The 18,322-nt window shown below is 45.6% G+C and overlaps 1 protein-coding gene across 2 annotated transcripts in view; it reads right to left on the bottom strand.

The window, feature by feature from the left end:
• The window catches only part of BCAM (basal cell adhesion molecule (Lutheran blood group)), a 134,084-nt gene that overhangs the window by 55,570 nt on the left and 60,192 nt on the right, over nt 1-18,322 (bottom strand). For both annotated transcript variants that reach the window (XM_068241427.1, XM_068241426.1), the window contains exon 2: nt 1,387-1,511. In XM_068241427.1, coding sequence (XP_068097528.1) covers nt 1,387-1,511 — 125 coding nt within the window. The remainder of the gene's footprint in view (nt 1-1,386; nt 1,512-18,322) is intronic.

The following is an 18,322-nucleotide window of genomic DNA, read 5'->3' as shown; positions in this document are numbered from 1 at the left end:
AGGTCATGGTGTGCAGACGTGGAGCTGGTGGATATAGTGTGATAAAATGCTATAGTGCGCACCCTGCGCAATGGTAATTCAGGGTTCCTGCGAGCTCTCGGTGGGGAAAAAGGATTTAACACCACCGGGAATTTTAGTGGCAGCAAGGTGAGCTGTCACTCGGCTCACCCTGCGCCCAACTCACCTGTGGCAGTATTACATGTGCGCCACAGGTGCCCCCAGTGGCAATGGCGAGAAGACGCTAGAAGAGGCTGGCATTGGAAAGGTGATCGGCTTCCACACTCCCCATGGGCCCGGGGGGGGGGGGGGGCAGAGGTTAGGGAGACACATGCACATTACATGGGTCAGGATATCAAGCGAAGGCTTTCCAATGTGCCGGATCAATCAATTGGGCGGCCAAGTTGCGTCATCAATTTCTGCCAGCTTCGATCATTATGATCAAGTCGGTTGGATTTTGATGCCGCAAATCAAGTAATGCTAAGGCACCTTTACACTAAGGCTCGTCTCCCTCCATCACCTACAAATTCAGGGAAAAGAGAAATGACAATGAAGCCAGACATGGAACAATCTACAATGGCTTTAGGTCTAAGATTTCTACATCACAAAAAGTTTGCTTAAGAGAACCCGAGGTAAGAGTGATATGGAGGCTGCCATATTTGTTTTCTTTTAAAACAATACCAGTTCCCTGGCAGCCCTCCTGATCCTGAGTCTCAGGTTTTACTGGATTAGCCATATCCTTGTTCCAGAGTTTTGGCTCATAGACACTACATATGCCAGAGGATCAACAGGGCTGCCAGGCAACTGGCATTGTTTACAAGGAAATAAATATGCAAGCCTCCATATCACTCTCACTTCAGGTGTCCTTTAACCTACTGATATGCAAAAGCCTGCATCAGCATAATTTTGACAGGTTGCCTTTAAAGGGAACCTAAACTGAGAGGGATATGGATGTTTCCTTTTAAACAATACCAGTTGCCTGGCAGTCCTGCTGATCTCTTTGGCTGCAGCATTGGCTGAATCACACACCTGAAACAAGCATGTAGCTAATCCAGTCTGACTTCAGTCAGAGCACCTGATCTGCATGCTTGTTCAGGGGCTGTGGCTGAAAGTATTAGAGACACGGGATCAGCAGGCGATTCAGGCACCTGGTATTATTTTAAAAGGAAAAATCCATATCCTTCTCAGTTTAGGTTCCCTTTAATAAATATTGGAGGCACTGTAATAATGGCATCTGCTTTATTTTTTGACTAGAGAAAGAAGTCAGTTAAAATAAATTCTAAAACAAGACTCAGAGAAGACTATGATGGAAGATGCCTCTGCATATGGTCAGTGCTGCTGTCTGTTGTATGCCTATCTCCAACTTGATTAAGCAATGGCGATACTTACAAAAGACCAGTCAATGCTGTACTTTGGTGCCGCGCTGAACGTCGGGGTACACTTGAAGACGGCCTCCTGTCCAATCTGAACTTCAACCTTATCGGGGACATGTACTGTAACTGCACAGAGACAGCCTGTAGGGGAGAAGAAATGCAAGCATTAGAGAGCAGAGCACATATGTATGTATGGAAGTAACTATGAAAAACTGAAGACTGAATTTAACGGGCTTGAACAGTATTCACTGTGGACAGGTTAAAATTCAGCAGAATATTGTTTTTATATGTTCCATAAATGTAAAATAACAGTCACCCCTGGGTTTTACAACTCAATCCTTTTGCTAAAAGTTTGGGTCTAAGTTCTGTACAGACGAGTGTTGTTAACATGCTGGCTAGCAACACACTCTGTTGCTATGAGGGCAAGGGGGAGGGGGGTTGGGTCGACAACGCAGCACGCGACCGAGCACCAGGCCTGCACTTGGCTAAAGGGATCTGGCGGTCTGGTTCTTTCGGCAATGCATCTGGAGGAGGGGGCGGGACAAGTGCCAACACGTGCTTGATTCTCGATTGGCTGCTATTTGCCCATCTAGCCTGTGTACAAGGCTTTACGGCGTTTGAATACAGTAGGCCAGAGGGACGCCACTCTAGCTTTACCTGAGATCTCATCTAATTGTGATTACATACTGTAATTCTATTGAGAAGCACTTTCATCCATCCTGACCCAGAAAAGGATAAAATTGAATTGAAGCCCTAGTCAAGATAGTTTTTGCCCACCACGGATGGTCGCTTTTTTAGTAAGATTTGTTGGGAGCTAGCATCCACTAGGCCCCTAGCCTTTCTCCAGGCCCTAGGCAACTGCTTAGGTTGCTGTGTGGATGATCTGGCTCATTCCTGACCTGCTCCGGAATGGATTGCCTACATAAGGTGACTGACACAGCAACAGTAACGGCTGAGGGTGGGAACTCTCATGCATGACAGAGATCCGTGGACAGATGAAGAAAGGATAGAATAGAAAAGGATAGAATTTATCTTGAGAAGTTTTGTTTTTTTTCTTACAAAAATGCAATTATTTACATTGGTGAACACTGTATAAGCAATGCTTAGTGATCAGCTTAGAGGCCTGGTGCACACCAGAGGAGTTTTTCTGAGCGTTTTGAGTTTTTAAATCTGCTGCTAATGTTATCCTAAGTGTCTGTGCACACTGGAGCAATGAGGTTTTGTAAAAAAAAACATAGCATTACATTGGGAAGAGCTTTTGAAACCTCTAAAAGCTCTTCCCAATGTAATGCTATGGGTTTTTTTTACAAAACCTCACTGCTCCAGTGTGCACAGACACATAGGATAACATTAGCAGCAGATTTAAAAACTCAAAACGCTCAGAAAAACTCCTCTGGTGTGCACCAGGCCTTAGGGCTAGTTCACACTTGCTTTAAAAACGTATCCGTAGCTACGTTTTTTGTCCCGGACAAAAAACTGAGCCACGGATACCAATGTTAAAAATAGTAACAGCACACACTCAAGTTAAAAACGTATCCGCGTGCGATCCGCGGAATACGTTTTTAAACCCGGAACGCAGAGTCTGGACTTGCAGCATTTTTCACGGACCCGTATACACGTACGGGTAGTGAAAATCAATGGAGAAACGGGCCTCCCTCTTCACTGACATTTTGGGACACTGGAAACGGATCAGTTTCCAGTGTCCCTTGGTGAAGGATGGGGCCGCCATGCTGGAGGGAGTAGCAGCCAGGACGGGGGGCTGCGGGCAAAGCGGCGGCCAGGGGGGTCGCCTCCCCCCCCCTTGCTCACCTGGGTGCCCCCCGTCCCCGCTCCCCCTCCAGCTCGCCCATAATGTAATAAATTGTACCTAAGGAGGTTCGGCGAGCCGGGCACTTCCGCCTACACCGCTCGAGTCACTTCCTGTGATGCCGCTCACTGACATACAGAGGGCGGCATTGCAGGAAGTGACTCGAGCGGTGTGGGCGGAAGTGCCCGGCTCGCCGAACCTCCTTAGGTACAATTTATTACATTATGGGCGAGCTGGAGGGGGAGCGGGGACGGGGGGCACCCAGGTGAGCAAGGGGGGGGTGTGACCCCCCTGGCCGCCGCTTTCCCCGCAGCCCCCCGTCCTGGCTGCTAACCCCTTTAGCAAAAAAACAAAACAAAAAAAAAACGCAAACGGATCCAGAACGTGTGCTGCAAAAAAGGCAGCACAGATCCGTTTGCGTTCCGGTTTTTGAAAATCGGAGCCCGGACAGCGGATGCGTCCCGCACCCGGAGCTAGTGTGGCCCTAGCCTTAGTGAACATCTGTGGTTACCCACAATGCACCACTACCGAATATGCAAATTATCTCTTTATGCCCATAAATATACATCTTGATAAATCTTCACAGAAGTAGTACATGAATGATCAGCAAGTGCATAGATGCAGTTCTCCAACCTCAATAATTGTGCAATCTTTACACCCAAACTGCACAATAAAAATACGGTAGATAAGTAGATACAATTTCACTTTAAGTCGCTCGTCCTTAAAGGGAAAATGAAATGAAAAGAAAGTAGGGGAAAGTAGGGTTAAGTGGCAGGAAGGGGTTAACAGAGGTGGAGGTTAAGGTTAGGTGATAGCGTGGCGTTAACGCTGGGGTGGAGGACAGGATGGGGTGGCAGCAATGCTTTTGAGATGTGTTACTGTTTGACATGGGGCATGATACTAATAAAAAAAATATATAAAAACACTATAAATTAAATGGATTGCATCCAGCTCCCTCTCACCCCCTGTGACACATCCCTTATGCCTGAGTGTGCCCTCCTGAGACAGAGGACACCGTACACAAGGTGACATAAGCCGGCGGTATGGAATGACGAGTATCACATGGAAAGGTCATGCTATGAAAGCAGATGCCGTCAGTATGTGGCATTGAGCAACGTGAGCAGACACGGAGAGGAAATGCATAGCATACGCGGAGTCATCCCAGTACACGCTCATTCTTACATATCATATGCAAGACGCAAGCAGAGGCCCAGCTTCAGAAACTCTGCAGCATTTATTACAAGGCATTAAAGTGAACCTCCAGACTAAAAATCTACTTAGCAGAACTGAAAAGGCTTGGTGTTTCTTTAACAGTTTCACAGCATCAGAACTTTGTTTTTCTTATAGAAGTCTCATTTTTAGCTGCATTTTTAGCTAAGCTCCGCCCCATCAAAGAAAACTGCCAGGGCTTTTTTCCCCTGATGCTGTGCAAAGCATGATGGGATTTCCTATGTTGTTATTCACGTTGCCTAGCAACTGGGAGGGGTGATCAGGACAGTTGGAACTGTGTCTCATGCTCCCTGTCATCTCCTTTCAACCAAAAAGATGGCTGCCATCATGAAATCACAAACCTTTGCCTATTCTTTTAAAACAGGGTTGGTTAGAGATTATATTACCTATCGATTTTAATTAAGTTCCTCTTTAAAGAGAAAACGTAACCAAAAATTGAACTTCATCCCAATCAGTAGCTGATTTCCCCTTTCCCATGAGAAATATTTTCCTTTTCACAAACAAATCATCAGGGGGCTCTGTATGGTTGATTTTGTGGTGAAACCCCTCCTACAAAGCGATGTCAGCGCCTCATAGCACTGAGGTCCTGACATCACACTGTGGGAGCCTTGTTGCATTGTGGGAAATAACAGCTGTTTCCAACTGCCAAAAAAGCAAGCAGCATCTCCTTCCACTGACTTCACCTGCTAGCAGTAAAAATCTCACCATGTGATAAATGTCAGAAAATAAATCAGGGAGAGGAAAGATTTTACAATGGGCAAACACGGACTAAATAATGTATACATACTTATTGTAAAAAATAAGCACTTTTTTATTACATTATTTTCACTGGAGTTCCTCTTTAAAGTGAACCTGAAGTGAAAATTAACTGACAAGATAAACAATTTGATGTTTAATGTATAGCACTAATCCTATATAGGACTTCCACAAAGTTCTATATTCTTATTTTAGTTTTAATGGATAAATGTTTATGTTTGAAGATGTAACTCTCTCTTGTGGCTATTCAGCTCCCACACAGAGTAATAATGACCGACTGACCTTATCTCTTTCCTGCTATCAGAGGCATTAAAGTTTTACAACCGTTTATTAGTCATCAATGAAGTGCCTACAGAAAGCAGAAAACTGTTATGTATTGCTCTGGATTCAGGGGCGTAACTAGAGGGGAGTAATCGCAGAGGGACCCAGAGCTGTGGGGGCCTCAACTACTAAAAAATTCCATTCCTCCAATAAAGGGGACTGTACTTCAGATCAGGTGTTTTTGTGGCTACACTTGTTATGGGTATGCAGATCATGATGGCCACACTTGTTTTATGATCCTTGTGAGAGGGTCACCCAAGGTCTTAAAGGGGAACTGAAGAGAGAGGTATATGGAGGCTGTCATGTTTATTTCCTTTTAGACAATACCAGTTGCCTGGCAGCCCTGCTGATCCTCTGTCTCTAATACTATTAGCCATAGCCCCTGAACAAGCATGCAGCAGATCAGGTGTTTCAGTGGTTCAGACTTATAAGTCAGATCTGACAAGACTAGCTGCATGCTTGTTTCTGGTTTTAATCAGATACTACTGCAGAGAAATAGACCAGCAGGGCTGCCAGGCAACTGGTATTGAAACATGACAGCCTCCATATACCTCTCTCTTCAGTTCCCCTTTAAAGGATACCCGAAGTGATATGTAACATGAGGAGATAGACATGTGTTTGTACAGTGCCTAGCACACAAATAACTATGCTGGGTTCCTTTGTGCTTTCTCTGCCTGAAAGAGTTAAATATCGGGTATGTAAGTGGCTGACTCAGTCCTGACAGGAAGTGACTACAGTGTGACCCTCACTGATAAGAAATTTCCCTTTTGTACCTCTTTCTTGCTCTCAGAAGCCATTTTCTGCTAGGAAAGTGTTTTATAGTTGGAATTTCTTATCAGTGAGGGCCACACTGTAGTCACTTCCTGTCTGAGTCAGGACTGAGTCAGCCACTTGCATACCTGATATTTCCTCCTACACTGACCTCCCTCTAAAAATATCTATATGCGGCTCAGAATAAGTATGAAGATGACGTGTTCTATTTCAGGCTCCATTGACATGCTTGTTGCAGGTGTTTGAGTCAGAATCAGGCCATTGGCGGTTTTCTGTATCCTGTATATTTCTCTAATGACATACTTCCCTTAAGACTTAGTCTCCACGGGCTTCGGTCACATTTGACACATGTCAGATACGTTTGTTTTTAAGCCTCTGCAGTGCTGTCTCGTAAAGCAAAAAGACTTTTATCACCCGTACATCGCCGCTGATTTCAGAGCTACATGCTGTGTAACTGCGATCTCAGCGGGGCCCAGGCTGTGGGGGTCCCCAACTACCAACCTTCCCTTCCTCCAATACAGGGCACTATATTTCAGATCAGGTGTTTTGTGGCTACACTTGTTATGGGTATGACGATCATGATGGCTACACTTGTTTTATGACCCTTGTGAGATGGGCCCCAAGACCATAAAGGGCACCAAGGGGAGGCGAGAGAAGGGGTGTGGACATTGGGGGAGGCCATCAAAGTTTCGGTGGGAGCTCCATGGATTGTAGTTACGCCACCGTTGCCCTGTGTGAACACACTTTAACCCCCATACAATGTGTTGAGGGTGTACCAGTTGCACTGCCCATCTTCAGCTCTCATTTTCATGGATTCTGAAGTGTTATTCAAGCTTCTGCCAACCACTTCAAATAGGGATGTCCTCCACATCAGAACAGCATTTTCTGAACTGACATTGTTCAAAGGCAGATACAATGGGGCTTTTTGAAAGGTTCATGGCCTGAACCTTTGGCTGATTGGGCACTTACAGCCCTGACGCGGTATGTGTGCAAGGCCCCATGGCCTGCGGTAATGCAATGCACACTTGCAACGCAGTTAAAGAGAACCAGAGATGAAGCACCCTCTTGTATTTTACCTTATAAATCAGTGGGAACATGACAGTAAACACCTAATCTGCTCTTTGTTTCATTGTTCTCAGTTTAATCTGACTGTTATCACCTCTGATAAGACTCCCCGACTGAGCATTCAGTCTAACTTTGCTACGGAAAGATTATAGCTGAGTCTGTCTTCTCTGGTGTCTTTTCAAGCCCAAACCTGCCCCCTTGTGGCTCTGCTGTGACTCAGCTATAATTATTCCCTGCAAAGCCAGACTGAATGCTCAGTCCGGGATTCTTATCACAGATGTTAACAGACACTTTTAGCAGTGAGGATAAAACAGAGAGCATGGTAAGTGTTTTCTCTAATGTTCTTACTGATATATATGGTAAAATACACAAGGGTGCTTTGTCTCTGGTTCCCTTTAAGTGACAAGACAATATACTCTGTACAGCGCTGCGGAAGATGTCAGTGCTATATAAATACTATAATAAATAAAAATAAACAAAGTGTAAAAGGGGCCTAAACAGGTACGCAGCTAATCTTGTCAATTTTTTGTCAGAAACATCTAATCTGCATGCTAGTTGAGGGTCTATATCTAGAGGTATTAGGAACGGTGCAGGGCAACCAGGCAATGGGGATTGTTTAAAAGGAAATGAATAAGGCAGCCTCCATTTCCCTCTCCCTTTAGTTGTCCTAATAGTCACTGACTTGAAATTTTAGTGTCCTGAAGCTAAGCTGGCAATATAATGAAATATACTCCAAAGGCGTACCAGATATTTGTTATATAAAAATCGATGGTGAGGCCTTCTAATGGTTCCCAAACATTTTTCTAATTGATGGTAAGCTGGCTCCACCCCTGTACACTGCAGAGAAACGTAAGCAAAATAGTAGCAATTTTGGAGATCTTTATTTACCACTGGATCGGGTTGCCATGGTTATGCAACCCACCTTAAATGCTAGGCCCACGGCCCGCCCCCTCCTCTTTACAGTTCCCTGGTCGCTGGTGTCTCCCATCCTTCCGCCATGTGGCTTTCCTGGAGGACTAGCTGCCGTCCATCTTAAAATAGCATCCCTGGTGCCCTAATGGCCGCCTGCCCAGTGCTCCCCAAACACCAATATATGCAAAGCAGCGACTCAGCGGTAGTCGTGTTTGCCTCACCTTCTCAGGGCTCCAGCAATGTCCATCCTTCCTCTACTGCGGATGCTCACTGTCTGCCCATCTTGTTCTCCTCATGTCGTGTGTAATCACATGACATGCAGGAGGAGAACCAGAAGTAGAGAGACTGGCCAGATGGATAGACATCCTTTGCAGCCTTGAGGAAGTAAAACAAGGAAGACTACACGACTGTGCTTCTGCTCTGCACACACTGGTGCTGGGGGATCACAGGATGGGGGGCATGCTGGACCCACTGCAATACAAATTCAAAAATACCTTCACATGACAAATATAATTACAGTTAGGTTCAAATTTAGCCCACAGTCTATAATTTTACATCCCTGGTCTGTAGGTACCTAATCGAGACTGCCCAATGGTGACCAATGTAAAGCAATGATCCATGAGAATTAATAGTGTTTCAACCTAAAGTGTTTTTGTTGTCCTTAGCAATCAGTTTTCCCAAATCCAGGCCAGGAAAAGAAAGGGAGATTTATGTGGTTACCAGGGCAACAAGGACACTTTTCACACAGGAAGTTCAGCGCTTGCATTTCACAGGACAGCAGTGAGATACCGAAGACACTTAATTGGGAACAGAACACGCGGTATGGCTTGCATGGCAGGTTAAAGTAAGCACATGAAAAGAGTCTCACGGTCCATCCCTGGTTCTGCTTCACACGGCTTCATAACTTCACATATTTTACTATTTCTGGCACTGTGGGAACATGAAGAGTAAGCCAGAGACTGGGAGAAGGCCTATCTAAGTATACTTTCTGCTGCATTTTCATCTGTTTTGCCTTTTTGAGGCACAGTTTGGACTGATCTATTCTTGGAAAAAAAAAAAATCACATAGAGAATGTCTTTATCATTTTAGGCAGCCAGTCTGGTCCCCATATTGGACCAAGTCCATGGCATGAATATTAGGGGTGGTTACCTTTAGCTGTGATGGTCAGAAGGAGTTGTTGGACTTTAAAAAGGGGTTTACATTGGGGGGGGGGGGGGGGGAGGGGGGAGAGAGATTAGGATTAGGTGTCAAGAGTAGTTTAGGATGAGAAACTACAGTGAGCATAGCTCTCATTATGTCGGTTAGTGGACTATCCCGCAAGATTGCTAAACCGTGAGTGAACCGCAGGGACTGTGGGACCGCTTTCATCCCTCCTCCCCCCTCCATAGAGCAGTACACACACATTTCTCAGCTATAGCTAACAGCATGTCTGTACAGCACTCATTCCCCACAATTCTGCCCTAATGAATGGTCAGTGATCCTTATAGGCCAACTGAAGTGAGAGGTTTATAAGGGGCTGCTATATTGATTTACTTTTAAGCCATACCAGTTGCCTGGCTATCCTGCTGAGCCTCTGCCTATAATACTTTTAGCCATGGACCCTGAACAAGCATGCAGCAGATCAGACGTTTCTGACATTTGTATCAAACCTGACAAGATTAGCTGCATGCTTATTTCTGGTGTGATTCAGACACTGCTGCATCCAAATAGACAAGCAGGACTGCCAGGCAACTGGTATTGTTTAAAGTGGATATGGACTCTTGCACAGGACAGAAGAAAAACACAGAGAAATGTACCATGTATGCATTTAGGGCCCTTTTCCACTAGCAGTCGCTAGCGTTCACGCTGAACGCTAGTGACTGCTGAATCGCAAAGGTAAAAAATTACCGGCGATTTCCCGACATTTGCGGCCGCGATTTTGCTATGCTATGCACTGCATAGCAAAATCGCGGCAAATATCGCTCCGCGCCGCGATTGCGTTTCAGGCAGAAACGAATCGCGGTAGTGGAAACATCCTACCGCGATTCCTATGTTATTTAGCAAACCCTAGCGATTGTAAAATCACTAGCAGTTTGCGGTTTTGCGATTCCGCTAGCGCAAATGCGCTAGTGGAAAAGGGCCCTTAGAGAGTTTAGCCTGTCTAATTCCCCTCATATGTGACTAATCACAAGTTGTCATTCGATCTCTCAGCTGTGTCAGCTCAGGAATCTCCTCTGCCACGGCAGAGCAGCTAATTTGTATGTCTGCTTCCATGAAAGCAGGAAGTAGACGCACTGCAGATTTATTGCAGGATTTGTATCAGCTGTAACAAAGAAATGTTTTTACTTTAACGGTTATTATGCTGTTGTTTTTAGAGCAGAGGGGAAGTTCTGAGTTCAGGTCTGCTTTAAAACGAAATAAATATGGCATCCTCCATATACCTCTCACATCAGTTGTCCTTTAAGGATGACATTATCTGTGTGAATGGGACTCTAGTTTAATGTCACTACTGTAGTCTAAGGCTAATTTGGGGGTGACAAAGCGAATAATCTGCATACAAGATGAGGCTTAGTTTCTGTAATGAGGACTTTGCCTTCATGTGAGTACAGTGCAGTCTCCCTGCTGCCAGGCCGAGCCCACTAACCACACTCTATCAGAGAGAACCCTATTGTTACTAGCCGTGGTTGGATAATGAATTGGCAGCTAATTAGCAGCGCTGAGGCCAGGCTGCCCCGTATTGCAGGATGTGAGCAGAAGACGCCTGATCCCGGATATACAGCAAGCAGGGTCACAGCACTCTGTGCAAACCCCAGAAACTTCTTCAGAAGTCACACTCCAATTCGCTCTGATACAGAAATCTGGCAGTGCAGTGATGGATGGCAGCTCACTGGCCCAGGAAACAGCTGTAGTGCCCACTTCAAACTGCCGGATTATGGGTCATCTACGCTTCTAATAACACCTTGTCCCAAACCGCAGAAACTTAAAGAGAAACCGTAACCAGGGATTAAACTTCATCCCAATCAGTAGCTGATACCCCCTTTCCCATGAGAAATCTTTACCTTTTCCCAAACAGATCATCAGGGGGCTCTGTATGGCTGATGTTGTGGTGAAACCCCTCCCACAGTGTGATGTCAGGACCATGGTTCTGACATCACACTGTGGGAGCCTTGTTGCGTTGTGGGAAATCACAGCTATTTACAGCTGTTTCCAACTGCCAAAAAAGCAAGCAGTATCTCCTTCCACTGGCATCACCTGCCAGCAGTAAAAATGTCACCATGTGATAAATGCCAGTATGTAAATTAGGGAGAGGATAGATTTTATAATGAGTAAACACTGACTAAATCATTTATACATCATTATTGTAAAAATGAAGCACTTTTTTATCACATTATTTTCACTGGAGTTCCTCTTTAAAGTGAACCTAAAGCCAGTTAAAAAAAATTAGATGAACTCACCTGGGGCTTCCCTCAGCCCCCTGCAGCCGATCAGTGCCCTCGCAGCTCCGCTCCGATGCCTCTGGACCCGCCGGCGACGACTTCCGGTTTGGCCGTCACCGGCCGACAGGCATGGGAACACGAGTGATTGTTCGCGTTCCCAGCCTGTATATCGCCCCCTATGCTGCTATTGCAGCCAGGAGGTCGCAATAGCAGCATAGGGGACGATATACAGGCTAGGAACGCAAACAATCACTCGCGTTCCCATGCCTGTCGGCCGGTGATGGCCAAACCGGAAGTGTTCGCCGGCGGGTCGAGAGGCATCGGACCGGAGCTGCGAGGGCACCGATCGGCTGCAGGGGGCTGAGGGAAGCCCCAGGTGAGTTAATCTCATTTTTTTTAACTGGCTTTAGGTTCACTTTAAAGGACCACTGTAGACAAAATGTGTAACATTTAAAATACATGTCAACACATACAAATAAGAAGTAAATTTCTTCCCAAGTAAAATGAGCTATAAATTACCTCTCTGCTATGTTTTTGTCACTTACAGTAGGTCGTAAAATATCTGACAGATCTGGCTGGTTTTGGATTAGCCCATCTACTCATGGGAGATGCTCAGAGTTTTCTTAATTTTCAAAAGCACTTACTAAATGCTAGTTGCTTATGCTACATACACACTTGAGATAAAAGTCTTTGGAAAAGGCAAGATCACAGATTAATTTTACACCCTTCATGTAGTATGAGAGCCATACTCTACACAGTCTATTCTATGGAGCTGAACTCCCCATCAGATAAAAATCTTTGCAAGATGCTCTACACAAAGATGCTGTACACATTCAAAAGATCATTATCTGCAAAAGATCCATTCCTGCAAAATGCATTCATAGTCTATGATATCTGCAGATCATTATACACACCTTGTTTAACAGACATTCATCTGCATATCTGGCAATCATCTGCAGATCTGAAAATCCATCCTGGTGGATCTGATCTGCAGATGAATGTCTGTTAAACAAGGTGTGTATGATGATCTGCAGATATCATAGACTATGAATGCATTTTGCAGGAACGGATCTTTTGCAGATAATGATCTTTTGAATGTGTACAGCATGTTTGTGTTCAGCATCTTGCAAATATTTTATCTGATGGGGAGTGCAGCTCCATAGAATCGACTGTGTAGGTATGGCTCTCAGGGCCCGTTTCCACTAGTGCGGTGCGAATCACCGGGATTCCACCGCTGACGAAATCGCATGCGGATGCAATTCCGCGTGCGTTTTTTGCGGCGATTTCGCATGCGATTTCGCATAGGCAGGGTATATGCGAATTTAACCATGTCACTGCCTGGTTCAATTTGCATTAGTTTTCGTGCGAATTCGCACGCGAAATCGCAGGAAAAAACGCATGTGCGTTTTCCCTATTAAATACATAGCCTGCGAATCGCCTGCATTCCTCACGCAGGCGAATTCTGCAGGCCCTACCGTGCAGAAAAATCCTGCACAGAAAAACGCACCAAAAAACTGACAAGTGGAAACAGTCTCATCCACTTGTATTGGTTATGCGAATCCGCATGCAGACAACGCATGCGGATTCGCTCTAGTGGAAACGGGCCCTCATACTACATGGAATGGGGTAAAATTGGTCTGTGATCTTGCCTTTTCCAAAGACTTTTATCTCAAGTGTGTATGCAGCATAAGTCCAACTGCAAGCAAGTAGGGGAGGTTACCCTGCACCTTTTGTATAGTTCTTTTCTAGGGAGTGCTTTTGTAAAGGAAGTACTAAGAATCCCCCATATGGAGATTAACTACTCCAAAATCTGTCAGTTTGTCAGATAAACGACTGTATTAATCCTCCTAGTCCTTAAAATGACTTTTTAAGATATCCCAATGGATTTATTTTATGTTTTAACATTTACAAAGTAGATGTATATGTTGTTGTCTCTGCTCAGTGGCAGTCCATAAAGTGTCCCTGTTGCTAACTACAGTGGATGGTGCTGTCCAAAACATATGCCGAAATCTGCATCTGCAGTGTGTTCCAAAAATGCAGCAATCAATTCGCACATGATGTGAATGGAGTCACTAACATGCACTACATGACTTTTAATGAGGAGGAAAAAGCTAAAATATACAAAAAGCAAAAGTTCAGTGACCCAAAACCACAACGGGTGGAAAAAAATTGAGATTTCGCCCATTGCTATCATAAATAACAACAAAAAGCAAATGAGAACAACGCTGCTAAGGGAACAAAAAACAATCTGGCTCTGATCTACAACATGGGATCCCCCCTCATTCCCCTCTCTCTGATCCACAACATGGGATCCCCCACTCATTCCTCTCTCTCTGATCCACAACATGGGATCCCCCCTCATTCCCCTCTCTCTGATCCACAACATGGGATTCCCCCTCATTCCCCTCTCTCTGATCCACAACATGGGATCCCCCACTCATTCCTCTCTCTCTGATCCACAACATGGGATCCCCCCTCATTCCCCTCTCTCTGATCCACAACATGGGATCCCCCACTCATTCCTCTCTCTCTCTGATCCACAACATGGGATCCCCCCTCATTCCCCTCTCTCTGATCCACAACATGGGATCCCCCACTCATTCCTCTCTCTCTGATCCACAACATGGGATCCCCCCTCGTTCCTCTCTCTCTGATCCACAACATGGGACCCCCCCCCCCCTCATTCCTCCCTCTCTGATCCACAACATGGGATCTCTGTGCACTCTCCTCTCTCTCTGATCCACAACATGGGATCCCTAAACTCATTCCTTTCTCTCTGCTCTACAACATGGGACCCCCCCCCCCTCATTCCTCTCTCTCTTATCCACAACATTGGCTCCCTTTGCTCATTCCTCTCTCTCTCTCGCTCTGATCCACAACATGGGATCCCCCCTCATTCCTCCCTCTCTGATCCACAACATGGGATCTCTGTGCTCTCCTCTCTCTCTGATCCACAACATGGGATCCCCGTGCTCATTCCTCTCTCTCTGATCCACAACATGGGATCCCTGTGCTCATTCCTCTCTCTCTGATCCACAACATGGGATCCCTGTGCTCATTCCTCTCTCTATGATCCACAACATGGGATCCCCCACGCATTCCTCTCTCTCTGATCCACAACATGGATCCCCCTCCCCCTCATTCCTCTCTCTCTAATCCACAACATGGGATCCCTGTGCTCATTCATCTCTCTCTGATCCACAACATGAGATCCCCCCCTCATTCCTCTCTTTCTCTCTGATCCACAACATGGGATCCCCCATTCATTCCTCTCTCTCTGATCCACAACATGGGATCCCCGAGCTGATTCCTCTCTCTCTCTCTGATCTGCAACATGGGATCCCCCCTCATTCCTCTATCTCTGATCCTCAACATGGGATCCCTGTGCTCATTCCTCTCTCTCTGATCCACAACATGGGATCCCTGTGCTCATTCCTCTCTCTCTGATCCACAACATGGGATCCCCCCCTCAATCCTCTCTCTCTGATCCACAGCATGGGATCCCCCCTCATTCCTCCCTCTCTGATCCACAACATGGGATCCCCCCTCATTCCCCTCTCTCTGATCCACAACATGGGATCCCTGTGCTCATTCCTCTCTCTCTGATCCACAACATGGGATCCCCCCTCAATCCTCTCTCTCTGATCCACAGCATGGGATCCCCCCTCATTCCTCCCTCTCTGATCCACAACATGGGATCCCCCCTCATTCCCCTCTCTCTGATCCACAACATGGGATCCTCCACTCATTCCCCTCTCTCTGATCCACAACATGGGATCCCCCACTCATTCCTCTCTCTCTGAGGACCATGCACAGCTTAGCTTGAAAAAGGGGCTTATTTGCCTCGAAACGTCGCATATTTAGCTGTATGCATGTTTTTATTACAATAAAAGAGCATTGAGACGATCGATGGTGCCGGCTTCGTTCCCTCTTCTCTACAAAGATCCTGGAGTGTTGCCAGGAAAGCCGAGGCACATCAGCATTTTGATACAGGGGAGTGCTCCACTACTCTACAGATCTCTCTCTGATCCACAACATGGGATCCCCCCTCATTCCTCTCTCTGACCTACATGTCAGTCAGAAATGATGGTTGCCAGATGATGGTTGCTTTACATCAGTACTCCGTTCTATAAAGTCATATTAATATGCAGCAGGGACGTAATTGCGTGTGACAGACCCCCACAGCGGAGTTATTAACAGCCGCGCAACATTAACGCTCTATGCTGAGCCAGTCCCTGCGGCGTGATCTGTGATACTTTTCAAACACTGCAGTTTTAATTGCTATCGCCTCCTGGTAATCCTATAAAAGTTTTCATCTTTTTATGCATACGTTTTATTCAAATATAATGGTTAAAATCTGGTTACTACTTGTGTGAAGCATTATGCCTCAAACAGCATGGGGTCCCCTCTACTGCTGTTCCCACAACAGTCACACGGTCTGCTCTGGCTATTGTAAAGCCTGGTATACACCTTTAAATGTGCCAATCATAGGCCAATCAAAATTGAAGGTGTGTACCAGGCTTAAACTGTACCCAAGCCTAAGCTCAGGTTCACAAAATCAGATACTTACTTAAAGAGAGGGAAACCTCAGGATCCTATTGAGGCTTCCCTCGGTGGTCGGCTGTCCCCCATCCCTGACCGCGCCCCCAGCCCCAGAGATTAGTGACAATGCATTGTCACTAATCCTATCGGGGTCCCGTGGCTCATCAGCACAACAGCCGATTGAGTCCACGCATGCGCAGTAGCACAGAGCTTGCGGCTCCCTAACTACTGCGGATTCGCGGGCGGGCTCAACCTTCTAATGCGCAGCCAAGAATGCAGAACAGAAGCCGCCCAGCGGTCAGATCTGACAAGATTAGCTGCATGCTGGTTTCTGGTGTGTGATTCAGGCACTACTGCAGCCAAATAGATCAGCAGGGCTGCCAGGCAACTAGTATTGTTTAAAAGGAAATATGGCAGTCTTTATATCCCTCTCACTTTAAATACTCACTGAGCCTCCAGAGACGTCTTGTAGCCTTCCTGAAGCTCCTAGTGGCTTTCCGGTGTCTCTGCACAGCTCTCGGGGTGTCACATGACCCGATCCTGGTCAGGTGACATGCTGGGAGCTGTACACTGAGGAAGCCAGAAAGCCACTAGGAGCTTGAGGAAGGCTACAAAACGTCACTGGAGGCTCGGTGAGTATTTTACGGTACACGGCTATCCGGCATCAAGTGATCCCCGCCAGTGTTGGATACTGGGGACACAGTCATATATATAATACCTTTTAATGGCTAACTGATAGAGTTAAATTATGCAAGCTTTCAGGGATCTAGTCCCCTTCTTCAGGCATATTTCCAGATGTTAGCTGAAGTAGAACACTGATGCAGGTCTTCTTTGTAAACACAATCAGAAGAGATAAAGAGAGTGAATCCAGGAATGTGGGAGAATATACTGTATGTACATTAGATTTCTGACCACAATAATAAAAAATGCTAATTTTGGTTGAGGAAAATCTAAAGTTCGTTGTAGCTTTAGATAACTACAGCCTCAGGATCGATTGAGAACAATCACTTCCGAATAAACGATTGGATTGCAGCCACATTGGAGTGTGAGCTCTCCCAGATCTGCGGTTGGAGTTACACATGGAAACCTCCGCTCACATTAGCTGGCTCTACCTTTGAAAGTAATCCTCGCTCACAAAACAGTTAATTAATCCTAAAGGCCCTGAAGGAATTGAATACTCCCTCTTGCTTCGAAATAATCCAAAATCCCTCTCTCGTTATCAGGTCAAGCAGCTCCTTCCAGTGCCTCTGAAAGGCCTGCCTGCCCATTCACAGAGCTGCCGAGTCTACAGACTTGGAACAAGTACAGTAAAAACAACCAAGAAATGACAGGACCCCGGGGTAAATGGAGGCAGCAGCTCTGCGACTATCCTGAGAAGTTCAGAGCAAAATTCAAAGCTCCTGCTTTGTGTTGTGGTAATGCGGCTTGACAAAGGGGTAACACCCCCAAACAGCAGTTTGTTGCTGCTTTGCTTTGTATCATACATTAGCTATATAGTACTACATTACATTACATGATACATTAGCTATATAGGTTATCCAGCTTGCTCGCTTCCTCTCACACTTGCATCCAGGACTTTTCACGAGTGTCACCTTTCCTTTGGAACTCTCTCCTACAGCCTATCCGTCATGTTCCAAGCCCGGATTTTTTTTAAACGTACCCTCAAGACAAACCTTTTCAGACAAGCTTATAATTTGCTACAGCTAGAATTTAAAGCTTGCTGCCTCATCTGCTAACCCCTTTGTCTACTCCCCCATTGTCTCTACCCCACTACCCTCTAGATTGTAAACTAGGACCTCCCCCTTATGTTTCTTGTTTCTGTGCAATTTATCAAATGAACATCAGTCAGTATTGGTTATGTTATTCAAACTACACATCAATTAAATGTATTGGCACTTGTGTCACTGGTTTTCCTGATTGTACAGTATGTTGAACTGCTCATGTATCTATGCTCCCCATTGTTGTATGTTTTGCATGTTGTACAGCGCCATGGAATATGTTAGCACTCTATAAATAAAAATAAGTATAATAGGCGGTGCCAATGAGTACATGTAAAAAAGACATCCGGAAAAAAGGACACCAGATATTGCTATATCGGTATCGGTAATCTTTACTGATATTTTACTATGACC

Source organism: Hyperolius riggenbachi, chromosome 6, assembly GCF_040937935.1.
Source record: "Hyperolius riggenbachi isolate aHypRig1 chromosome 6, aHypRig1.pri, whole genome shotgun sequence".
In the NCBI taxonomy this organism is placed as follows: domain Eukaryota; kingdom Metazoa; phylum Chordata; class Amphibia; order Anura; family Hyperoliidae; genus Hyperolius; species Hyperolius riggenbachi.
The sequence above is the reverse complement of the archived record's forward strand: the minus strand, read 5'-3'. Positions and strand labels throughout refer to the sequence as shown.